The sequence below is a fragment of the Doryrhamphus excisus genome, chromosome 20, assembly GCF_030265055.1.
Source record: "Doryrhamphus excisus isolate RoL2022-K1 chromosome 20, RoL_Dexc_1.0, whole genome shotgun sequence".
Lineage (NCBI taxonomy): Eukaryota > Metazoa > Chordata > Actinopteri > Syngnathiformes > Syngnathidae > Doryrhamphus > Doryrhamphus excisus.
The window spans coordinates 1,355,050-1,382,907 of NC_080485.1; the positions used below are offsets into that span (position 1 = coordinate 1,355,050).

Sequence of the window (27,858 nt, forward strand, 5' to 3'; positions counted from 1 at the left end):
CTCCAAATCTTTTCTCCTTGACAACTACTGACATCGCTGAAATCTTCTTTAAACATCTTCTTTAAATCACTTTAAACATCCTCTGTCTGGTCTCATGTCTTCAAATGGGAGTGGATTGGATTGGAATTAACAACATCATTCATCAAAACATATGTTATATAGATAACACAGTATTCCACGTTCCCTGCAGCTTCTGGGTTCCTTCATAACTTTAAAAACAGCTCATATTATAAGGCAGTGCTTGTGTTCGAGAGCGCATATGGATCCGTGTCATCTGTAGTGGAGAGATAGTATCGTGGAGTAAGCTCGCCATTTGCGCGCCACTGAGCCAGTGTGCAGGCTGCAGCTCCCTCGCATCCCCACGCAGAAGGATGGAGCAGACTGTGTGAAACATTTTTTTGATTTTTTTGGTGCAAGGCACACAAAGGGTAGCGGCACTTCCAGCTTCAGTTTTTGCACTCGGGTCGATCATGACACCATGCGCCAGCGTCCTGTCTCCCGACCTCTTCCTCGGCGGCTCCGTGCAAAGTGATGGATTTCCACAAGTGGAGCCTCTTTGATGTCCACTCCACCATGGGACGGGGTGCTGGGGGGGTACTTAAAGCAGAGGCATCCCGGGGAAGTGCACTCGCTGCGGTGCCAGTGACTTTGACCAAAGCGCCCCCACGCTGCTTTTCATGCGGTCTCCGATGAGACGCTTGTCGCTGTCCGACGCGCGAGTGGTGCTGAAATCTGGATGATGCCTGGCCCGCGTCTGCAAGGCTGCCGCTCCCTGCACTTGAACGAGGACAACGGCCGCTTCGTGCTGCTCGCCCTCCTCATCGTCTTGTACCTGCTGTGCGGCGCCGCAGTCTTCTCGGCCATAGAGAGGCCCTCCGAGCTGAGGGCCCACGGCCGCTGGAACGGGACGCTCCGCAACTTCAGCGAGACCTTCAACATCAGCCTGCGGGAACTCAACTCTTTCCTGCGGGAGTACGAGGCGGCCATCGCCGCCGGGATCCGGGCCGATGCTCTGAGGCCACGATGGGATTTTACAGGGGCTTTTTACTTTGTTGGAACTGTGGTGTCAACCATAGGTGGGTGAGCTATGATCATTTATTGTCCACGCAGTGCATCCTCAACTCAAATGTCTCCATTCAACTTAGAACTAAGAAAAAAGCAAATGCGTGTTCCAAGCAAATCTTTCAGCAATCTCTACTTTAAAACAACTTTATCCGTGTGACCCATATTCGGTGATTAATCGACATTACAACAATTAATTACAATATGCTTGCTATCTATTTATCTAGCTATCTATCTGTGCAAAGACAACCAGACTAGATCCCTCTGGACAGCGTGATTTTAGTTATCGTGTATTCCAAAATATCATTCATTTAAGAATGACTTCTGTGGATCGTATAGACTTACAGAATGTTCCAATATCGGCAATAATCTAATATTCATTCATTCATTCCAGATCCAAGCTGTAAGGTAAAATGTTCACATTAGGACCTGCCAAAATAAAACTATATTAAAGCAAAACTACTCACCCTTAAGATGCAAGCTGAAGCACCACCTCTAGTGGTGAATTATATGTATTAGCATCTTGGGAAAATTAACTGGTGTATGCTATATTTACTGAATTTTATTACTCATGTGCAGCTTTTCTGTGTCACAAAACGGTCAACTTGTGGTTCAGTTGTCACGGTCACACACTTACCCTCACTGGTACCCTTAGTTTGGCAAAAAGATTCAAATACTCCACACTTCTGTGGCATATTTTTTCCAGACGATTTTACAGCTTTGTAAGGCATTTGACTTTGATGTCTAAAGTCCTGCTTGGGGACCACTTGCAGCCTGCACCTTGGTTTTCATTGACCCACATTCGAACATTATGAAGGAGGAATGGGCCCACACTGTAAAAAAAAATATATATATATTTGCCCTGTTGCTGAGATGAGGTTGTTATTTTATGAAATATTTTCATCTTGACATAGCTTGGATTGGTTTTAACATATTTAATAAACATAAAGGTACATTTTGAAAATATGTTTGAAAGCTAACCCTTGAAGTAAACTTAACAATAAATGCACCAAAACTGAAGAAAGAAATGCTGATTTACGTCACTTTGGACTTGGAATTTTTCGGCTTCTGTTTTTGTGTATTTTGCTTTCACCTATTTTCAAAAACATATTGATGAATAAATCATACTTGAATGCGGTCTATTTTCAAGCATGAAATGGCTAAATAAACTCAAATACAAAGATAAAGCATTCAAATGATGCCTTGATGATACGTAGTATTCTATCATGGTTACTAGGTGCAAGTAATGTTACAATGATGCTCCGTGAGACACACAAGCACCAGACTTCATTGCCAGAACAGCAGGCTTTTATTGCAGGTTTGAATTATGTCACAACAGAAGCACAACTGGAGGTAGCAGATATGCGGATGCTGAGGTTCACATTGGGAGTGACCAGGATGGATCGGATCAGGAGCGAGTACATCAGAGGCACATTACATGTTCGAGGCCTTTGAGAAGATAAAGTCAGAGAGGCCAGACTGAGATGGTTGGACATGTCCAGATGAGAGATAGTGAATATATTGGTAGAAGGATGCTGCCAGGTAGGAGGCATAGAAGAAGACCAAAGAGAAGGTTTGTGGATGTAGTGAAGGAGGACATGAGGGTAGTTGTGAGAGAAGACAGGGTTGGATGGAGATTGGTTTGCTGTGGTGACCCCTGAAGGGAAAAGCCCAAAAAGAAAGAAGAAGAATAATTATGTCATAACAGGCGCAATAATCGCTTGCATGAGCTACTACTGTGCCGGAACCCATGCCAAGCTAAAACTCAACTCTGAACCACCCGATTTTAAACACATTTACAGCAACACACACGTACTAGTCGTATTCATGCCATCTTTTATTACATATACTCTATTGAGTAAGACCAGTGCAAAGGTGATGGTAGGGTTGTCACTTCAAGTCTAGAGGGCAGTAATAATGTAATATTTGGTGAATTGGAATTGGTGGAAATTCACTTAGGGTCTGGAAGCAAATAACTGCAATAAACATTACTGTAAAAAAAAAAAAACACACGATAAAACTTATAATTTTCTAAAAAAAAAAAAAAAGGTGATATTTAAACAAAAAACAGCCCTAGTGCCAGATTTGTGTTATTAGCATCAACATGTCATTTTTTTCAGTTTTCTCCATATTTGCTGTTGTTTTTTGGTAGTATTAGTATTTTTAGAATGAATCACAGGCTCCTAAAAGTGAGCTGTGGGCTGCAAGCGGTTCCCGGGACACACTTTGGATTGCTCTGCTATCGTGCGACATTATTGACGGCCGAGAGCTTCTCCACATCTTGTGTTTTTCCCTCGGTCATGTGTTACTTTTTGGCTGTGAGGGCTTTTTGGCAAGGGGTTTGACATCTGACTCTGTCTGCCATTTGGAACGGCACACTCGTCACCGGCTATAGGACAGCACCCAAGGGTGTCGTCTGTTGCCACATTTCCATTCAAACCAACTGGAATGTCAACGAGTGGGCCCCCTTCTGCCTCCCCTCCCGAACCACCCCTGTAACATTTACTTGTGCAATAGGTCAGAAAAGAGCAAGAGTCCCTCCTAGGGTAACCCGCGGGCCAATGATGTGCCGGTCTGCATGCCTGATGGCTGAGGCCACTTGACCTGATCAGCAAGAGAGGGCATGAAGTTAAATGATGGAGGCAATGAGCTCAGGTAATGATGTGATGTGGCAGCAGCTGTCCATCTGACCTTGCCCGCTACATGCAACCCTACTGTATATAGTATAGGCTGTGTGACCCCCTGGGGCCCCTTGAAAGCGGAATAATGGACATACGCCACACAACAGACAACTTTATCCACGGCGTCCATGTCAGAGTTGTGTCAGATACTTGCCTCGTGCAGATGATGATGTGATACTCGTGCAGATGATGATGTGATACTCGTGCAGATGATGATGTGATACTCGTGCAGATGATGATGTGATACTCGTGCAGATGATGATGTGATACTCGTGCAGATGATGATGTGATACTCGTGCAGATGATGATGTGATACTCGTGCAGATGATGATGTGATACTCGTGCAGACGATGATGTGATACTCGTGCAGATGATGATGTGATACTCGTGCAGACGATGATGTGATACTCGTGCAGATGATGATGTGATACTCGTGCAGATGAAGATGTGATACTCGTGCAGACGATGATGTGATACTCGTGCAGATGATGATGTGATACTCGTGCAGACGATGATGTGATACTCGTGCAGATGATGATGTGATACTCGTGCAGATGATGATGTGATACTCGTGCAGATGATGATGTGATACTCGTGCAGATGATGATGTGATACTCGTGCAGATGATGATGTGATACTCGTGCAGACGATGATGTGATACTCGTGCAGATGATGATGTGATACTCGTGCAGATGATGATGTGATACTCGTGCAGATGATGATGTGATACTCGTGCAGATGAAGATGTGATACTCGTGCAGATGATGATGTGATACTCGTGCAGACGATGATGTGATACTCGTGCAGACGATGATGTGATACTCGTGCAGATGATGATGTGATACTCGTGCAGATGAAGATGTGATACTCGTGCAGACGATGATGTGATACTCGTGCAGATGATGATGTGATACTCGTGCAGATGATGATGTGATACTCGTGCAGATGATGATGTGATACTCGTGCAGATGATGATGTGATACTCGTGCAGATGATGATGTGATACTCGTGCAGATGAAGATGTGATACTCGTGCAGATGATGATGTGATACTCGTGCAGATGATGATGTGATACTCGTGCAGACGATGATGTGATACTCGTGCAGACGATGATGTGATACTCGTGCAGATGATGATGTGATACTCGTGCAGATGATGATGTGATACTCGTGCAGACGATGATGTGATACTCGTGCAGACGATGATGTGATACTCGTGCAGATGATGATGTGATACTCGTGCAGATGAAGATGTGATACTCGTGCAGACGATGATGTGATACTCGTGCAGATGATGATGTGATACTCGTGCAGATGATGATGTGATACTCGTGCAGATGATGATGTGATACTCGTGCTGATGAAGATGTGATACTCGTGCAGATGATGATGTGATACTCGTGCAGATGATGATGTGATACTCGTGCAGATGATGATGTGATACTCGTGCAGACGATGATGTGATACTCGTGCAGATGATGATGTGATACTCGTGCAGATGATGATGTGATACTCGTGCAGATGATGATGTGATACTCGTGCTGATGAAGATGTGATACTCGTGCAGATGATGATGTGATACTCGTGCAGATGATGATGTGATACTCGTGCAGATGATGATGTGATACTCGTGCAGATGATGATGTGATACTCGTGCAGATGATGATGTGATACTCGTGCAGATGATGATGTGATACTCGTGCAGATGATGATGTGATACTCGTGCAGATGATGATGTGATACTCGTGCAGATGATGATGTGATACTCGTGCAGATGAAGATGTGATACTCGTGCACCTTTCTCTCCACAGAGCACACAAAGAAACACATAAAGCTCCAGGGAGGCACACACTCTAAGCTCACTCAGCTGTGTTTGTGTACGTGTCTGCTTAAAATCCTTTGTGCTCCAGTTGTCTTCCACACTTCCCCACCGACAAGTCGAACCCATAAACTGACTCAGCCATCTCAGGCTGGCAGCGTAAAAAAAAACAGGGGGGGTGATTCAGAGGTTCTCTCTAAAGTGTGTTTCATGCACTTGCATGGGTTTCTATTTGGCTTTCCATCTGGCTTTGATCTGCAAACCACCCCCACCCCCTGGCTGTTGTGCGGCATGAGCCGCCGATATGAAAGGGATGCGGGGCCTCCCCACACAAGGCGTTATCACAGCGGCATCCCCCTGCAGCTCCAGACAATCCTCCCAAACACTCCTCCAACTCCCACCGCATCGTCTCTGAGGATTCAGTTCTACTCTGGTTCTTGGCTGCCCTTGATGCGGCACTAGCTTTGAAGGAGGAACGTTTACCTACAATTTGCTTAGCTTACGCCTGAGCTGATGTGTTGTCCAATTTGAGGTCATATTATAGAAGACAATCAAGGGAGAAATGGGACTTTTTCTATGAACCCAAACAATGATTTCCATAACAGTAAAAAAATGTAAGTACAGCGCTACATCTCCTTCAAATGTGTTTTTTTCAGGACTATATCTTTAAAACATGAGCATGGGATTGATTCCTACCTTGTACACACTTTGGTCAGCAACCAGTCCAGAGTGTAGTCCGCTTTCCACCCAAAGTCAGCTGGGGTAAGCTCCAGCTCACCTGTAACTGAGCAGAATAAGCAGTATATAAATGAACAAGCGCCCACTGTTCCAATAATAATAATATCACACTTCCTAAGGTTTTCTGTAAAATGGAAGTAAAAAGTGTTTATATGTTGAATTTAGTTTTGGCAAGTTTGGTTTATTTTCGATTAATTGATCACAATCTCCAATTCTGCCTTGCCAGAAAAGTTACGATGACGACGTAAGCAGCATCCAAAAGTCATTTTTTGGCTAGCAGGCGGTGATGGAAACCATCATGATGGAGGAGTTATTTGTGTGTACTCGCTGGTCTCTTTACAAAAAGGGAGCAACATGTCAATGAGACCAGCTATGGAATGAATTTGACTGCAGTAAATGTCAGGTGACGCAACAACAGATGGAGGTGGAATGTAAGTGACTGTGGCTGTGGTATTGTCTGTGGGGTAGTAAATGTGATAACCATGAGTATGTTTCAGTTCTACACCCGTGGGGCAGATAGTATTATTGATCCAAATGCCTTACATGCTCAACAGATTTTCTCTGCCAGGGATTATTTCACTTTATTTGATGCTTTATTGTTCTTCAAATTTTGAGCTTCCAGACAGACAGGAGCAGGAGGGGATAGAAAAGAAGAAAAATAAAACAGCAGGCGGAGCGGGGGGACAATACAAAGAGAGACAAAAACACGAGCAAGAACAACAAGTGCAATGACAATAACACAAAAACAAACAGGACTACATCAGCATGTTTTTCTTTAGTTTTGCATATTTTTCGAATTTCTGCAAAAATAAACTTAAGACATCTTTTCATAATATTTCATTTCCCAAAACTGCAACAGTTTATCCTAATATTATGACTTTTTACACAAATATTATGACTTTTTACACTATTTTACACAAATACATTTTTTCTCGCAATATGCCAAATGTATTTTTGAAGAATCTTTTTTTCCTCGTTAGTATGCAACTTTTTTCAATCTTAGTATTTTGTCTTTATTCTTGTAAATTACTGTTGTTTTTCCCATCTATGCTGTTGTTTTGTTTTTACTATTTGAATTTTTGAGTTGGAATTATTATTATTATTATTATTATTTACAATATATTATATTATTTTAAAATTATGTTATAACCTATTAACATTAATCAAAACACATTATTAAACTATTTACTAGTAAATTATTTTCTCTCATTATTTTGACTTTATTGTTATAAAACTACTACTGGTTTTACCAGATTTTACTGTTTATTTTTTTTTGTTTTCTTGTTAAGTTATATTTTTAGTCATGCTGCGGACCAATAAAAAACGGCCATAACCCTCAAAGGCCCATGGGCTGCACTTTGGACACACCTGTTCTAAAACCAACGCCCTTATCTTCAGACATATCTCTGATCAGCTGTCTTGCTGTACTGAAATGTCTCCTTGCTTTCAAGTTGTATTATATATTATATAATAATATAATAAATATATTATATTTGATCACTTGTCATTTCCAAAGAACTTGCCCCTTCTCTTGTCTATTAAGGATGAACATTTTTTTCCTTTGACATTATTATTAAAGTTCCAAAAAATAGGTTACAACATGTCATTGCTACATGTCGACAAATGAACAGAATGAAAATGGCTGGCGACCCCCCCCCCCCCCCCTTTCCAAAGAGTTCATCAAAGGGAGCACTTGAGTGTGTTTGGTTTCTATTAATAGAGATGCTATTTATAACCTCAGCGACTGATTGATAGCTGATGGCTGCCAGTTAGGACAGCTCTCTAAATCTGTTTATGTGACTCGAGATCTAATTTTGATGTGCTTTAATGACATTCTAGAGACCTTTTCTGTTGTTTGCACAGAGTAGCACTGCTCGACTGAGAATAGAGTGTACTCAGCAGTGAAGAGGACCAAGCTAATTTTGGCTACTTTTTCCACATCACATTCAGCTGCAGGTTTCTACACTGCAGTGTTTTTCCATACATGCATTTATTCCACTGTTGAATGGTTTTGGTATGGTATGCGTCATATTGCAACTCCAAATTCCCACGCTGTATGCATTAGAAGTGAGAGACAGGAAGTGAGTGTTTCTTGCGTCATAATCAAATCCAAGCGGTAATAAGACAGAGCATTGAGATGCTCTTTTGTCGTCCGAGTTCACCTTCCTGTGAAATACTTAGACAAGGGGTGTCATGGCCAACCCGCCGCCACAAATAGATCCCAGTCCTGTGAGAAACACTGCATTGTGTTGTGTTACTATCTATTCTTACCCCTGCATGGCTAACACTGCAAACTCCCCCACCCACGCAGATAAGTCAGACATGGATGCACCACCAGCCACAACAATAGTCACCATCTTATGCAAGAGCTGTATGAAAAAACAGATACACAGACAATAATACTCCCATTTTCATAGACATAACATTCACTAATATTGTGTTGGAACGAGTAGTTATTAATACCGCTGATCTCCGGTAACACATTCAGTCCCAAAATGTTCCTTATCTCAGGCGAAGTAGGAAAAGAACTGGCCTCAAAATTAGCAAAGAATCTGACTCTGTGAATGGCGTCTTTTGAAAATGGCCGTGTCGATGGAGTGTGGGATGGAGTAATCAAGGTGGGCTCATCAAACCGATGGGTGACACTGTAGTGTGTACTTCATGTGTACTTCATGTGTACTTCATGTGTGCTGCACTGCAGCTGCAGTACATATTGTAGCATTTTCAACATATAAATGACAACTGTATACGGTAGTGATGGAGATGATCTGTTTTCTAGAGAATGAGTTGGATTTAATCACATGACATGATCTAATATCAGCAATGATACATACTTTATTCATCTGTTGAAAGGAAATATCATTAGTATTCACGTTTGTTGGTAGTTAGACTAAATTGGCCCCCTTATTAGCGTACACAGGTGACTAGAGATGCGATATTCCCAAATTACCCAGCATTTCATTACAGACAGCGACGGTATCTGGTACCAATATAATAGGGTTGGGAATGATAAACTGATGCGATCAGATATCCAGTATCGCTGGCAGCAGCCTCCTGTATCGATATGAATCAGCCATAAAGCTTGAGATGAATTATCTTGGAGACATGGACCAGAGTCAGAGTGTCTTTTAAACAACACGAGAGCCTGGCCTGCTGGTGGAGGATTGTTGCCAACGCTCCATATCTTGTCATGACTGGAGACCAGAATGGATATAAATAGTAGCAGATCAGCTACAGGAAAAAGACATTTTGGAATGTCTTTGGATTATATTATATTATTATAAAAAAACGGGTGAGAAACTTGATGCGTGTATGGATGGATGGATAGGTGTGTTTTGTGTTTAAAATATATCCTTATTGAATCAAATCTTAACCTGTGTATCTACATTTGAATTAATGCATTGGCACATTCTTTTACTGTGATGCCACTGGGATAGGCTCCAGCACCCCGCAACCCTTGTGAGGATAAGCGGTAGAAAATGAATGAATGAACTCAAAACGTACGACCAGTCCAGGGCTGATCCCGCCTCTCGCCCAAAGACAGCTGGGATAGGCTCCAGCATACTGGGATGCAACCCTCATGAGAATAAGCGGTGGAACTCAACAAGTAAGACATTAGTGTTAACGAATTCACAAAGAAGAATCCAATTACATAAAGCTGGCAACAACACAATTTGTAAAGCTGCACATTTTTATGTGGCACAAACATCCGTATAAGAACAAAGTAAAGTGCAAAGTATGAAACACTGGAGTCATACAGTGACATGTTAGATTAGAAATATTACAGGAAGTGCAAGACAATACAATGTGGCATTCAACAAACACAGAAGCGTAGAAGTCCTTGTGTTTTGTTGTGTGTTTTGTTGGTATACACACGCTGTGTGTAGAGTCTGGAGGGCATCCCTCAGCAGCTGCTGATACTGAGACTCAGGACACACAGTTGAAGGAAATGACATTCTGTGCATATCATGGTTTACTGGATGTATATTCAATAATAGTTCATCAAGCAAACTGTGATATAGCACATAACAGCAGAATGCAGCCATGTAGAGTTCATGGCCTTTAAGTGAGGTGAAATTATTATTATTATTATTATTATTATTATTATTATTATTATTATTATTATTATTATTATTATTATTATTATTATTATTATTATTATTATTATTATTATTATTATTATTATTATTATTATTATTATTATTATTATTTAGATGAACCGTTCCAAAGCCTCCTGTGTAGTTAATCCTGTATTGCTGGATGTTGTTTAGGAAAGGTTTATGATCCGCCATCTTAAGATATTATCTCTGCATGACTAATGCTTCAAATTGATTCTTGATTGATGCACATTTGCTCCTCTCTCAGGTTTGTTGTCAAACCCTCAACAAACATGGCTGCTTCATTGTCTCAGATCCATCTCTGTGTAAAGTGGCACTACAGTCGGCAAACCATTTTTACCATAAGAAAACACTGAATTTATGTTGTGTCGTTTTTGGTAACGTACATTAACATGAGCTGAAACATTAGATGTAAGTAATATATTTTAGACTGCATGTGTGTGTCTTTTTTTGAAGGCGTCATCATTCTGCCCTCTACTTTCCTTAGATGTGCTGCTCTGTGAAACGACAGATGAATGCTCAGATGAAATGTCACCAGTAAAAAAGGACAACAGAGGACCTGCAGTCCCACAGACAGCATTGGGGGTCTCTTTAGACTGGGTGCTGTCCTGAGGTCTGCGCACAATTCTCACAAAAAAGGTTGTTTTTGTGTTGCTGTAAAACATAACAAGCCCTTACCTTAATATTCCAACTGATCCACCAAACTCATGCAATAAGTGCATGGAATTAACAATAACATTACAACATTGGCGACAATTTGTGTTGATGGTCGAGTGAAAAGCGATACTTAATACAACAACAGATGACAGTGCAGTCTCTAACCACAGATGTGACATTTCCTGCAGTGTGTTATTCCTGTAACCATGACAACCAGAGCCACCCACCCTTTAAAGTGGCCGGCATCGTGTGTTTAGGGTCACAACAGGGTTTCAAGAGCAATTTTGCTTGGATGACGAATAATCATTTTAGTTTGAACAACTGGAAGTACGGGAAGTTCTGGAAGTTCCAGAAGAGCAGGATGGTCTCTGCTGTTGGACTTGTGCAGACACTTCGGAGCCCTTTTGCAAAGCGAGGGAAACACACACAGACACACACACACACACACACACACACACACACACGCAAACATCATGCTACAATAAGGATATTGCTGAAATTGACCAAAAGTTGATGAGGTTAGAATCCCTGAGTCCAGCTTAAAGGCCTTAAGAGTGCCAGAGTAAGCAGTGTGTGTTCTTCATCGACTGGACTATACAGTACGTCTGCACGCAACTCTTCATCAACTCCTATAGACTATACAGTACGTCTGCACGCAACTCTTCATCAATTCCTATAGACTATACAGTACGTCTGCACGCAACTCTTCATCAACTCCTATAGACTATACAGTACGTCTGCACGCAACTCTTCATCAACTCCTATAGACTATACAGTACGTCTGCACGCAACTCTTCATCAACTCCTATAGACTATACAGTACGTCTGCACGCAACTCTTCATCAACTCCTATGGACTATACAGTACGTCTGCACGCAACTCTTCATCAACTCCTATAGACTATACAGTACGTCTGCACGCAACTCTTCATCAACTCCTATAGACTATACAGTACGTCTGCACGCAACTCTTCATCAACTCCTATAGACTATACAGTACGTCTGCACGCAACTCTTCATCAACTCCTATAGACTATACAGTACGTCTGCACGCAACTCTTCATCAATTCCTATAGACTATACAGTACGTCTGCACGCAACTCTTCATCAACTCCTATAGACTATACAGTACGTCTGCACGCAACTCTTCATCAACTCCTATGGACTATACAGTACGTCTGCACGCAACTCTTCATCAACTCCTATGGACTATACAGTACGTCTGCACGCAACTCTTCATCAACTCCTATAGACTATACAGTACGTCTGCACGCAACTCTTCATCAACTCCTATAGACTATACAGTACGTCTGCACGCAACTCTTCATCAACTCCTATGGACTATACAGTACGTCTGCACGCAACTCTTCATCAACTCCTATGGACTATACAGTACGTCTGCACGCAACTCTTCATCAATTCCTATAGACTATACAGTACGTCTGCACGCAACTCTTCATCAACTCCTATAGACTATACAGTACGTCTGCACGCAACTCTTCATCAACTCCTATAGACTATACAGTACGTCTGCACGCAACTCTTCATCAACTCCTATAGACTATACAGTACGTCTGCACGCAACTCTTCATCAACTCCTATAGACTATACAGTACGTCTGCACGCAACTCTTCATCAACTCCTATGGACTATACAGTACGTCTGCACGCAACTCTTCATCAACTCCTATGGACTATACAGTACGTCTGCACGCAACTCTTCATCAATTCCTATAGACTATACAGTACGTCTGCACGCAACTCTTCATCAACTCCTATGGACTATACAGTACGTCTGCACGCAACTCTTCATCAACTCCTATGGACTATACAGTACGTCTGCACGCAACTCTTCATCAATTCCTATAGACTATACAGTACGTCTGCACGCAACTCTTCATCAACTCCTATGGACTATACAGTACGTCTGCACGCAACTCTGCAGCATCACTAGGAGTTATAAATCTGTGCTGACTAGCGAGGGCGTCCGGCCGCCCACATACTGTAACTCATAGACTCAAATCATCTCAGTGAAGCGATCCCAAGAACAGTTTAGAGGACACAGCAGATTTTTCTGGACTTGGTCTTCTTCCAAATGATGAGCGTTTCAGTGAGCATCAGCAGAGCGAAGAGATAATCATCTCTGTGTGTCCTTTGCAAACCTGCGCTCACCCGCTCACCTGACCTCCGTCTCATTTGTTCTAGTTTGGAAGCGTTCAAATATTGTGTAAGTTTCATTTCTCGTGGTTTCTCCTGACAAGACAGTTTAGAAGTGATCATCGCTTTGCTGACTTGCAGGAAATGTTCAAAAGGGGGATGACAATTTGCCCGCAAAGCAGAAAAGTCCTTTTCCAACCATGTGTATTGTTGACATCTGTAGTCACATGCCAATACACACTCGGGGAACAATGCAAATACTTTGCCAATACAAAAACTACAATATCCAATCTGACAGTATCAATCAAAGCAATGTTATTATGACTGGTGCAAATCAAACGCTCCTTTCCTGTGACAAACAGCCCGTCATAAACTTCTCCAGCTTCCTTGTAAACATACATGACATCGCTGTTTCAGACGAAGACGTATTGCCAAATGCTCTGCAAACATTCCGAGATGAGCGGAAAAAAAACATCGAGGCTCAACACATGGCAGCCTGCTGAAAGGCCCGGCGCTTGTTCCTAATGCTGCAGCATTCCCAGCCCTTTACCATCATTGGAGATACCGCATAGGGTTGGCTAGTGATTGGCTGGCCACCAGTCCAGGATGGACCCCGCTTCTTGCCTGAAGATGGCTGGGATAGGCTCCAGCATGCCCGCGGCCATTGTGCCGATAAGCAGTACAGAAAGAATTAATTATAACAACATTATCTTGAGGAAAATGTTATGTTATAATAATAATAATAATAATAATAATAATAATAATAATAATAATAATAATAATAATAATAATAATAATAATAATAATAATAATAATAATAATAATAATAATAATAATAATAATAATAATAACTTAACCCTAATCAAAATATGTGAATACATTCATAATTATTATTAAATAATTAAATATTATTAAAAAAATAGTAAAGTAGTAATAGGAAAGAAACGGCTGGGAAAAAACTGTAAATAATAAAAAAAAACATCTGCAATTTTACAAGAATAAAGTAAAAATATTAAGAGAAAAAACTCACAATTTAGCAAAAGCTTGTAATATTGTGAGGAGAAAAAAAATCATTTTTGTAGCATTGAGTGGAAATATTAAAGAAAAAAATTAATATTTTTGTAACATTAATTGTTCACAAAATAATGTAAAATAATTATAAATGAGAGATGAAATGGATAAATGAAGAGTGAGAGGAGACCAAAAGAACCCAAAAGAACTTCACAAGCATCTTTGATCATTTCTGATCATGTTTCATGAACATCTTTGCCCCTTTTGTAACATTAGCTTCATTGATCTTCATCGTCTTTCTTCACCAGAATGGAACTTATTGTTAATGTGGCAAATGGAATCGGGTATGTTACATTCTCATTTGAGTTTGCCTTACAGGATGTCATAGTGTGTATTGAGAGATTTGGTGTGTGAGATCCAAGATGAATGAACAAGTAATGCTGGGAGTCGTCCATCCACATCTTCATCACTACCGCATGATTCAACATGCCGAAGGGTAAAATGCAACACTATACTGTATAGATTGTAAGATTGGAATCGGACTTTGTGGGACAAATAGAGGTGTATCTTATCTTATCTTATCTTATCTTAAGATCTTATCTACGACACAATTTTGGCAAACATTTTCATCAAAAATTGAATCATTCAAAAACTTGACTGGGTTGACTGTACCTATAAAGTATATGCGTGACAGTATTGTTTTTATGTGTTTCTTCAAATATTTTATTTTGGTTCCATTTTATATAGTGGATAACATTCATTTTCTTAGTAAATTGTTAGAATAGCAATCCATCTATTTTCTATACCGCTTATCCTGACTGGGGTCATGGGTATGCTGGAGCCTATCCCAGCTGTCTTGGGGCGAGAGGCGGGGTCCACCCTGGACTGGTGGCCAGCCAATCCCAGGGCACATATAGACAAACAACCATTCACACTCACATTCATACCTATGGACAATTTGGAGTGGCTAATTAACCTAGCATGTTTTTGGAATGTGGGAGGAAACCGGAGTACCCGGAGAAAACCCACGCATGCAAACTCCACACAGAGATGTCAGGGAATTGAACCCAGGTCTCCTGTGTGTGGCCTGCGTGCCAACCACTGGTCCACTGTTCCGCCATTGTTAGAATATTCTATAAAATACTGCCTGTACAGTTCATAAATTTGGAACATATGAATTCACTTTACATTATACCCGATGGTCGAATTTCAAATAAAATCAAGCAGTCTCATGGAATTGATTGTGTCCCACTGGATCCACTCTATTTGATTTTTGTATCGGATTCCATTCAGGTGGAAGAGCAGGAGTCCAAAGCCTTCCACCCTAAATGTACTCACCATGAATGCATGTTATTTTTGTCCTTCAGAAGTCAGCCTATTCTCAAGAGCCATGACTAAGATGTTCCTTGAAGGCATCTTTCTGTTTTATTGTTGGATGTTATGAAAATAAACGTTTTGATGAGTCTGTGTTTGTCGCTGCAGGGGTGATAGTCCTGTCCCTGAATCGATGTCCAGTGTTAAATAAGAGATGGCGCTTAACTTTTTGCAAGTTCTTCTGCTGTATGCCAAAGCCTGCATATCTGTTTTGATTGACACGTCGCCCCTTTTGGATTGTTTAGTGTTGCCTTCGCGTCAATTCATCAAGACTAAGTCAAGTCTGACTTGGTCTTTTCACAGTCTCAGTAGTAAATCAGGGTACATGTCATGTGCTTTAAAACTATGATAATGATTACTAGAGCTGGCAATTGAAATTAATCAAATGAATTTTCAAACAAATTCATCAGATTAATCCCATTTGTAACTGTGTGACATGTGCATTTTTTACTGTATTTTATGAACAGTAAGGTAAACGACAGTACATGAAATTAATCACAGTTTTCAAATGAATTAATCATGATTAATCCCATTGGTACCTGTGTGAAATATGCCTTTATTGTATTTTACAAACAGAAAGGTAAATTACAGCACATGAAATTAATCCGTTTACAAATGAATTAATCTTGATTAATCCCATTTGTAACCGTATGAAATATGCCTTTATTGTATTTTATGATCAGAAAGGTAAATTACATTACATGAAATTAATCAGTTTTCAAATGAATTAATCATGATTAATCCCATTTGTAACTGTGTGAAATATGCCTTTTAACTGTATTTTGTCAACAGAAAGGAAAATGACAGTCCATGAAATGGTCAGACAACATTAGAATCACACGTTCATCTTGTGCTATGTGAAGTTGTGTTAAGTTGAATTGACACGGATTATTGTTTACTTACACCACACTTACACGTACCATAACAATGTTGTTGTGATTGAAGTGTCCTTGACGCCGCCGTACGGTCATCCGGTGACAACGAGGAAGTGTAGTGCTGAGGCTGAATGGACTAGACGTGTATTAGTTGGAGATACACGTATGCTGTGATGCGCATGTGTTAATTACACCAAAAACTGCAACATAATGAATGAAACAAATCAGTTACCTCCGTGAATGCCCAGCCCTAATATTTACAGAATATTTCATTTTGTTCAAAGTCAGGTCTTCATTGAGCAATATGCTGTACATGCCTCACACTAGCCTTCTCTAGACAAAGATGGTGCAAAATGACTGCATGAGAGCGCGACCAGAAGATCCGGTAGCATCCCTCAGCAAGCTGAGCATCTCTATCTGATGTGATATAAATACATGTCATTCATACGGAAAGGTAAAATGATTGTAGCACAGTGATAAATGCTTCCAACGCAACAAACCCGATGAATTCCATTACACAAAGTCCTCATCCCGCCTCTGTTGCAGCATTGATACGATGCCCGCGTAAGTGCCATTTTTTGCTGGTACCATCAGAACCATTAGACTACATTTTACTACAGTACACTCACAACTTTGTGAGTAGGTGCATTTTGTTGAACAGTGTTTGGTTGTTTTGTCTTTTTAATCAAGTTTTACAATAAATATTGATCCCGAACGGCTCCGGGTGATGTTGTTGTGTTGAGGTTTGGAGTTGTTTGTCTTTAACTCTTTGGTTGTGCGCCAACATCCACCACCGATCATCAGTGGACATTAGTCATACTTTGAGTTCCTAGCAGAAATGAAAGTCAGATTTATTCTAAAATAAAGAGTTGTGTGATACTAGTAACGTCTCGTAGTAACCTGCCATGTACTTGTGTAATGTTTTAAAGTTAGTTTGGCTTTTTTGGCTTGACAGTGCAGCAATTAACAACGTCAGTGCTTGGTACAGAGCCTGGGGTTGGAGTCAGGTTGAATGGCAACAAAACGCTACTTCCTCATTTATCGTGGTTAACCGGCATTTGGCAGAACACTCCAATTCCACACAGAGTTGTTCCAATGGAGATGCCAACCCACAATGTCCAGACTGTGAGGACTCAATTTGATGCCCACCAAGAGCTCCAGTACCAGTCTTCTGGCGAGGGGCTGGACTTGATTCCACTCTGGTGTTGCCAGCAGTGGGAGGTGACGAACAGAGGTGGCAATACTTGTTGCTTCCCAGCTTAGGGCTTAGGGCCTGTACATTGGAATTCAACCCGTTGAACAAAAGGGTAGCAGTTCAGAATACATACGTGGACTGGAGAGTGCTCCCTCGGGGGACACTCTTGTTTTTTGAGGGAACTTCAATGCTCACGGTGGAAGTGACAGTGGGATCTGGAGAGGCGTGATTGGGAGGATCGGACCCCCTGGTCTGAAGCTAAACGGTGCCTCGTCATTGGACCTCTGCAGGCGTACCTAATGTTGCGAACAGCAAGTCTTATTGTTATTGTTATACGTAGTTATTGTTGTGTCAGCGCCTTTGAATCCTCCTTCCCCTGGGAATCCAACACCGTGAGTGATGGGAGAGTTAAAAGTTGACGTGACGGAGCATTGCCTTATCACCTAACCGAGGCACCTTGCCGTTTTACACAATGTTACACCATCCATTTTATAGGTGTCAGTCACGCTCCATTTTTCAGACTCGACAGCCATATTTTTTTTTTAATTCCTGCAACACTTCATTTTCCATGAAGTATCACCACAATGCTGTGTCAGCACCTTCTGCTGAATATGCGGCGTGAGTGTTTCAAAGGTTCAATCAGGGCAGGTGTGTTTACTCTTGGGAATAATAGCAGAGGCCTTTATGTAGCTAAGCTCTTACTCAAACATGGCCGCTACATACAGTGTCATAAGAAAGCCAAGGACAAGGCCACTGGATCCATCCGAGGGAAGCTATTAATCTGATAGCTGAATGGCTCCTCCTCCCATAAAAGGACACATGGATGGAGACACAAGATGGACAATGAAGCAGAGAACATCTTCATTGTCACAGTGTGTCCCTTAAACGCAGCGGGCTGAAATAGTTAGGGAAGGTCATCATTAATGGACTCATCACTGATTGTTCTGCTGCTTTTTTCTTTGCCGTGATATTATATCAAAATACACAAGCCTGATTCATTTAGATAATGTTCATCAATTCATTCGTTAGACAATGACGTCTTAATTATGGGGTTTAACATTCTTAGAGCCCTGGAGACATAGAATAACAGCCCTATAGCCACTTCTATTACCCAAGAGTAAATAAGCTATTCAAGATATACCACCCATGCTTGTGTGTTCCCAAGGAGAAAGGCGCGAGTGGCAGACAGGAAGCGACGCTCTATGGGTCTCAAACTTCATGTTGAGAAAAGCAGTGGACCATGTATGTGGATGTTGACGTAAGCAGGCCCTTCTTAATATGAATAAGAACATGGTGGACCAGGACTTGATGAGTTGTTTGACAGACGCTGTGGCCACTTGATCAACTTGAGTGGGTTTCCATTTCTGGTTGTATTCTTGTACAGTTGCAGGAATCTTGTTAGCTCTTTAGCAGATGGTCTGGTAATGTCTCAGGACCTGAGACACTCTGTCCTGTCCCACCCCATCAACCCCCACCATGCCACCCGTGACTAACGATTTCCTGTTCGTCACAGAAACACAATCATCAGAGCAGCGGGAAGGCTGGTGTATTCCTCTCCTGCTTCCATCAGACCAATTTAGGACTACTCCCACTGGTGGGATGCAGTCAGACGGGGGGGGGGGGGGCTTGTTTATAAAGCAATTTAATTAAAGACACAGGGCACCAATAAAAGCCACAGTTTGGACTTGTAGTTGCAAAACACTTGCGTGATGAGTCTTTGGGTTCCTCTCAGGTCGTTCAAGGTTATCCCTCCATGATGAATATTCTGTCATTCCTGGGAGTCCATACAGGATATTCCCTCCTTCTAAAGCCAGTCACACATCGTCAGCACTATGATGGCTCCTCCTGACGCGCTATTTTTCACTCAGCAGAATCAATATGCTTTTCTTAGCACAAACTATCCCTGCTTGTTGATCTGCAAGTGAGCTTAAGCCAAATAATGTGAACATGCATACATGTTACATTGCAATACGTCACGTTACAATTCAATTCCACTTGAGAAGTAGGAAGAAGTGAAGTATTTAATGCTTAATTCCGATTAATTCCGATTAGCATCAATTGCTAATACATTTGTGCACTTCCTGTGTTCAACATGTACCATTCGTCTTTTTTATTAGCTTCATTAGCTTTATCAGATGTCATTTATATATATATATATATATATATATATATATATATATTAGATTAGATTAGATTAGATTCAACTTTATTGTTATTGCTCATGTCACTTGTACCGGGCAACAAAATGCAGTTAGCATCCAACCAGAAGTGCAATTATATATATATATATGGTCCCAGTATTGACCCCTGGGGTACACCATACACTATATTTAAGCTTGTAGATGTATATTCTCCTAGCTTCACATATCACTTCCTGTTTGCTAAGTAGCTTTTTACCTAGTTCAAAACTGGTCCCCGATTCCATACCCATAGTTCAAGTGCACTGACAACATCCCAGTTCTTGCATGTATACTCACTATACGCCAGTATACTCACATGTCACCCACTGAGCATGTTTGGGATGCTCTGGATCAGCATATACGTTGTATACGTTGTATACGTTGTATACGTTGTACACGTTATATACGTTATATACGTTACATACGTTGTATACGTTGTATACCTTGTATACCTTGTATACCTTGTATACGTTGTATACCTTGTATACGGTATATACGGTGTATACGTTGTATACGTTGTATACGTTATATACGTTGTATACGTTATATACGTTATATGCGTTGTATACGCTACATACGTTATATACGTTGTATACGCTATATACGTTATATACGTTGCATACGTTGTATACGTTATATACGTTGTATACGTTGTATACGTTGTATACGTTATATACGTTATTTGGGGCAAATGGTGGTCTCACACCAGACACGGACTGGTTTTCAAATCACTCCAATGCAGTTAAAGCTCACATTTTGGAGCGTCCTTTTATTGTTCTCAACATCTTGCTATGCCACACCTTTTGTGTACGTAGAAAGTGTTTTGCAGCTTTTGAGCCCAGCCTATAAAAATGGGAGCAAAAATGTGATGTTTCTAACTTTGTTCAGTACATAATGCGTCCCGTCACCCCAGTTCTGGTTGGATTTCAGTGTTGACAAATATATTCCAGCTAGATGCTGGCGTTACGCAAGGAAAGAGTTGATGCTAATGTTGTTAAGTTTAAAAGACATTTATTCGAGGCTAACTGGTTGCTAGCGGTCGTCTCCGGTGTTGGGCAAAGTGTTATAGGATAGGTACTATATACAGGATAGGTGACTATAGGGATGTTATGTACACTTACAGGGCTCTGATAAGGTTATTGAGAAAGTGATAAACAGGTTTTCTATACTCTATGAAAATATTTCATTTATTAACATTGATATAAAACCTGATATTGTAATTATACAATCTTACTGGAACAGTATAGGACAGTATATTTGTTGATTGCCGATACTATTATTAACCCCCCGCTCTGTGGTTATTGTATCCATATTTGTGCTTCGTCCGGGACATTTGTTTTGGACTAAAAGCTATTGATTAATTAGTGTGTTGAGGGCAAATGAAATGGAGTCGATCAATACTTCTATTAGCAACACTCTAAGTGATTTGTCGCATTGCTTTGACTTAATGAGTCATTGGAAGTTACCATTTGACTGCAGCATGAGAGCTGCTCTTAATTGGGTCGCCCCCTCTAATTGCTGTTGAGCACATGTGACGCCCAACTCACACAGTCCAGTAACGTGCTTTGCTTTTTGGTTTTTGTTCCACCCCCCCCCCATTTTTACTTCCCTATGGGCTTATTACCATTAGAGCATCTTCTTTTGCTCTTAAAACTGTCAAATGGTAATTCATACATCTTCAACTCATAGAAGGTCCAATCTCCCTTCCTGGTTGAATCTCTGGTGCGTAATTATGTTTGCATGAATCATTAGCTATTAGCATCATTAGCATGTTGAGATGAGCATGCTCTAGTTAATGCTAATGAATAAATATGCTCCTATGGAGTTTGGTGGAATTAGGATGTGTTTTTCTGCCTAGTTAGGTTGTGTCGAGTTAAACGACCCTCTGGCTGGTGCTGGTGGACATCAGCAGTATCATCCATCGGGGTTGGCCACTTCCAAGTCTAATCAAGAATCTTAGCCAATAAAGTCATCTTGGTTGGTTTCAGTTTGCTTGTCCTTTGTTCTGTTCGTATTTCGTTGTCCCTAATGCGTCTTGACACCCTCTCTGGAGTAATGGCTCCGGAACGGGATGCCGAATCGATGCCTGGTGCCTTTGCCTCTCTTAGGTCATTTGCTGGGTAATGAGAGACGATCCACAAGACGACTTTTCTCTCTTTGAAGGAGGTGTGTTTTCATACGGGATGCTAATTAATGAAATAGGAAACAAAGGTTTTCCTTTTAGGAGGTTAGTTTGGGGAGCAACTACTCTCGGCCTTCCCTCATGCGTTGTTACGAAAATGCCGTCTCGTGCACAGCTGTTTCTCTTGTGCAAAATGTACACCAATAACCGACCCAACCATCAGTGTCAATCAGTGCTGATCTAAACGAGCCAGCATGTCAACAGCCCTCATGAGAGTGCTCGCCAGTGAGCAAGATAAGGTGGAAAAGCCATTTTGGGTGCCATAAAGGAAGTATTGTCCTGATATTGATGTCATTTATGACCTGCCAAGGATGGTTATAAAGGTGCTCTGTGCCAAAAAAGGAAGAAAGTGCTGCCCTGCAGAGATGAAGGCTTGTCATGATGGGGAGGGAAAAAACACTTTACCTGGGCCTGGAAGTGATAAAGATCAAGCAAATGTTGATTTGTTGACAAATATACAGTCTGCTGTTCAGTGGATCAGAGGAAATAAACGTGAGTGTAAATTGTGTGTGTGTGCGTGTGTGTGTGTGTGTCTGAATAAATGAGTTTGAACAATTTTGACATTTTGACGTGTGTCTCAAATTTTCAGTGTGCCTGAATTTTGCCAAAAAACACAGAAATACTCCCATTGTGTGTCAAGGTCATTTGCATATAGACGTCCTTGATTCCATTTTAGTTCCATTGTGTGTGGGCTACGCTGTTTATGTTAAAGTGGAATGTTTTGGCTGCAGCAAAATGGGGCATTATACTTCAGAAATGACAGCAGCTGAAATGTAAGTTCCGCCGTTTTGTATCACTTTTGCATGTCACACAATGACGATGCACAAACAGGCTGAAATGGAGTTTTATACACGACAGACAGAGAAAGCATTCAGCACTGTTGCCCCCTGCATATTCCATGTGTTTGCAGTATATTCTATATGGTTGGAACTGCAAATCACTGTAGTGTGTGGGACGGAATCACCTATAGATATATGGGGGTGTTGCCACTGTGGCTTTTATTAGGCTCTTCTAGCCAGTTTTCATCAATCTCCCAAATTCAACCCTCCACGCCTTTTTCAGCCAAAGGAACGACCAACACAGCGTCATTTTACGAGAATCCTTTCTGCACTCAAACCCCAAACATCCACTGATGTTCGCATCACAGCTGCACCCGTGACACCGAGAACGTGAAGCTCTTCTCTTTTCTCTGTGCCTCAACACTTAGCGTAATTGACTAGGAAGTCAGATGATAGCAGGGAGCCATATGCTAAAAATGTGGGGGGGGGGGGGGGGGGGGAGCTTTGCAAGGGTTTTTTATAGACATTATGATCTCCCGTTTGACCCCTTGAATGTCCTTGAACGTCCCTTCCCACCAGTGGTGAGAGCAGTAGCTCCATTAGATACACGTGCACATTGTAGCAAGTTTAAATCATGTTTGTTTTTATTATACAGTCAGAAGTATTCACACCAGAGATGGGCTGGTTGTCCGAAGCCATAGATTTGATGACCTTTCCAGTGGTTTACTTTGCCATTTATCTCTCTCTCTCTCTCTCTCTCTCTCTCTCTCTCTGATATTTGTGTGCAGGGTTTTGTGCCCTCGTGAAGTTGGCCACCCACCACACTCACAACTCTGGTCAAATAGTCACATTTTTAGTGCTATGTTTGTGCTGTTTTGTGTAGTAAAAATGAACATTTGTGCTGCTTTTGTTTTTCAGTTATTAACGATTTAAGCCCCCCAATATGGAGGTTGATTATGTAATAAGCCACAAATGAAATCCTTAACTCAAAAAACAAAAGCAGCACAAACGCTCATTTCAACTGCACAAAACAGCACTGATCCAGCACTAAAAAATGAAACTATTTTGCTTTCATTCAGAGCATGTAGGGGGCTGGGTGACCTTTGATTAACCTATCTAATAAACTGTAATAACTCAAAAACGAAAGCAGTACAAACGTTCATTTTAACTGCACCAAACAGCACAAACGTAACTATTTGACGTAACTATTTGACTCAAATTTTGAGTGGGGTGGGGGGCCAACCTCTCAGGTAGAGTTTGTTTGTTTGGCGTGGCAGCCTGTTATTTTAGCCACTTTGATGCTGTTTTGAGACAACAAAATGACTAAAAGTTCAGGCCGAAAAACTAAATATCTTTGTACTGGAACAAAAGTTCATGGAGAACGAACAACAACAAAGCAAATATCTGTGAGCACAAGAAACTACAATAGTAAAAGTAGTTTCAAAAGTGTGGCAACTAAATACACACAAAGTAATTCAGAGCAAGAGACAGTTGGGTAAGACAAGGGAAAGGAAGGATTCTATTGGCAGACACAATAAGACACAGTTGGGTTCAAACCAACTAAAGACAAAATGCTAACATAGCCTAAAGAGAAAATTGGGTAATAAAACTGCATGTGGACCAAGACAACAAAGATTTTGGTGAATGGTGGCCGTCAGTAGCGATGCTAATAGCACACCCCACATAGGTGCCCCACTTCTAAGTGCATCACAAATTTCCAGAAGGATCACCTGACCCAGGAGTCGTTGCGTTACATAAAGTATGTATGGCCTCAAGGATCCCACTTCTAACGCCATTTTTATGTAATCAGCAAAGTCGTGTGCTTTGCCGTGGTAAACAATGATGGTCATGTGACATCACGTTAGCGCCAACCAGTTGTCAAGTTCGTTAACCATTCGGGTTGACTTTGGGGGAGGTCCATGGGGGTACACCATGGACCGGTTGGCAGTCCACCACAGGACACATATACAGTAAACAAATACCCATTCACACTCCCATCTATGGAGACTCTCATTTAGAGTCTCCAATTGGAACCTTGGAAGGACCCATCCCAGGAGAAAAGCCGTTTTTTTTTTTAATCTTTGCGTTTCTTGGCAGGACAACATGCTCAGAAACAAACAAAGACAGAATTCGACTTCCGATGTTTAACGTTTCCTCCATCTCTGCAGGTTTTGGAATGACAACACCTGTGACCGTGGCAGGCAAAGTGTTCCTGATCTTCTACGGGCTACTGGGTTGTGCAGCGACCATCCTCTTCTTTAATCTCTTCCTGGAGCGCATCATCACGCTGCTCGCCGTCGTCATGAAGGCGGTGAGGGAAAGGCGGATCAGGAACAGCGGCCTCCTTCCACCGGGGATTCACCGGGACTTCTCCGCTTTCTGTCTGCCGGGGTGGAAGCCCTCCGTCTACCACGTGATGCTGATTCTCGGCCTATCAGCCATCACCATCTCCTGCTGTGCTTCGGCCATGTACACCCCCGTGGAGGGCTGGGCCTACTTAGACTCGCTGTACTTCTGCTTCGTCTCCTTCAGCACCATCGGCTTTGGGGACTACGTAAGCAGTCAGAGTGCAGCCTACGAATATCAAGGACTCTACCGGGTGGCCAACTTCCTTTTCATGTTAACGGGGGTGTGCTGCATCTACTCGCTCTTCAACGTCATCTCCATTGTTATCAAGCAGGTGCTCAACTGGATGCTGGAGAAGATGAGTTGCTTGTTTTGCCAGCGCTGCAATAAAGCCAGCACCTTCCTGGGCAGACGTAACGCCATCCGACCGGGTTCTCGAGGACGCCAACCACCTGACCCGGATGGACCGTGTGACAGTGACACCGAGGGACGCAGGTTATCAGGGGAGATGATTTCTATGAAAGACCTGGCAGCCTCCAACAAGGTGTCGCTGGCGATCATGCAGAAGCAGCTTTCCGAGTCGGCTAATGGCTATCCCAGGACGGTTTGTGGCAGTTCACGCCATAACGGTTTCTCCGGGGGGGTCGGCGCCCTTGGAATCATGAACAACAGACTGGCAGAGACCAGTAACTCCAGGTAGAGGCTCGGAAAAGGTGCTGTGAAGTCAACATGTTATCCACCATACACAGGAGGGTTTGGATTCATGTGGCTCCAATTTCCACTGTGATGACAGTGATGCCGACTACTAGATGGCGATGGCGATGGCGATGGCGATGGCGATGGCGATGGCGATGGCGATGGCGATGGCGATGGCGATGGCGATGGCGATGGCGATGGCGATGGCGATGGCGATGGCGATGGCGATGGCGATGGCCATGGCCATGGCCATGGCCATGGCGATGGCGATGGCCATGGCCATGGCCATGGCGATGGCGATGGCCATGGCGATGGCGTGTCATCAAGCTGCAGGGTAAATGGCTCTGGATGAGTGACAGCCACTAAACACCCAAAAGGAAACCCGCTTGCTTATGAAACAGAGGAGTGCCACAATGGACTCAAGGGAAGCATACAAAGCAATCTATGTTTGTTGTGTATATAAATTCATATGAATGTCCATAATCAGTGGTGATATTTATATTTATTGAAGACAGAGTATAATCACTGAATGATACAGCACATACCAATCTATGCATTATACATTTCATGCGTTTTTTTGCACCATGTCTAGGCCTTCTGTTGGTTTTTGGATGCCATGTTATGTTGGCACAAGAGTGGCGTTTCTAAGCATGATGTAGCAGATCTGGTCTAGGCTGCACTGGAAGGGATTTACAGTGCGTCGCACCAACAGGCAACAAAGACACATTTTGCAATCCTCGCTTGCTTGCCATGGAAAAAAGAGCAGGGTTAAAGAATAAAAATCCTTTTCTCCAGAGAGTCACCGGCCCTCTTATCAGCTCTGAACACGCTTCCACGGCCAAAGACTTTGACTTGAAGGGTAAAAGAGGCACCTTCCGATGTTTCCTCCCTCTGCTCACAGCTGACTGTGGAAAGGGAAACGAAGGATAAAGCCTTGTAATGTATTCATCGCTCTTTCAACACACAACATTTATTTGTAAACAAAAATAAATGAGACGTAAGTTTATGTTTTTGGTTTATCCCAAAGGCGCATTATGCTCAATGATGCAGGAAGCTGGCTCAATCTTGGAGATGCTCATGTCGGAAATCAAACCCTGAAGGATTCTCTCCCTTGCATTGATTTATCTGGTTCCGGCATTTGTCATCTTGGTCAAGGGAGGTATGGTTGCAGATGAATGCTTTTGCCTCTGTGGCTAAAACAAAGATGACCCCGAAAGTCCGCAGAGGTTGATTTTTCCTGCTGATTTCCGTGTAAATGTGCTGCTCAGGATTAATGGCTCAGTGGTTGTTTGCAGAGCATATTGTGCCATCTTGTCAGGCTTCACGATCAATGTCCTTATTGCCGGCGAGTGTCTCTTCCAAGGCGTCTGTGATTTAAAGCTGTGTGATGATGTTTGACGTTCGCAAACAGACGGAGGAGCTTACAGGGAAGAAGGGAGCGAGGCGAGGCGGGGCGTGACGGCAGGGGCAGTGGTGTTCAGAGTCGTAGTAAAGGATTCCCGTCACATCCAGATTCATGACCGCTGCAAACCAGCAGCCACAGGCTCAGTTTTTCCTTACACATTCGGGTTTTCATCTCCCAGGCCACGTGCGACGCCGCGCTGCTACCTTGCTTCTTTGGCTTGTCTCAGCCTGAAAGTGACCACGAGAGCCTCGAGATCTGGATAACACAGAAGCACAAGTCACAGCAGTATCTGAGGAGATATCCAGTACGCATCTGCATACTTGACTTTGACCTTTGCAAGACTGGTCAGTTGGGGCTGGTTAGAGTAAACATTAGTTTTGCACCCAGCATGCATGCAAATTTGGTTCAAATTCAACTTTTCTGAGGAGTCAAAAAAATCGTTTCCAGGAAGCTTCACTTCACAATCAGTTTTGCACATAAAACATTTGAAATTGATTTGACAGTCGAGGCCTAATGTACTTGAACTGTACCAGCAATTTATTAACATTTTAGCATTTTGTAAAAAGAAGTTAACCACTTCAATAGA

The 27,858-nt window shown here is 42.1% G+C and overlaps 1 protein-coding gene across 1 annotated transcript; it reads left to right on the forward strand.

Moving 5' to 3' along the window:
• Window positions 1–382: 382 nt before the first annotated feature.
• kcnk12 (potassium channel, subfamily K, member 12) lies at window positions 383–26,063 on the forward strand. Its single transcript, XM_058058645.1, has 2 exons — window positions 383–1,076; window positions 24,994–26,063. Exons 1-2 carry the CDS (start codon window positions 737–739, stop codon window positions 25,869–25,871), a joined length of 1,218 nt encoding a protein of 405 aa, XP_057914628.1. The 5' UTR covers window positions 383–736; the 3' UTR covers window positions 25,872–26,063.
• Window positions 26,064–27,858: the final 1,795 nt, after the last annotated feature.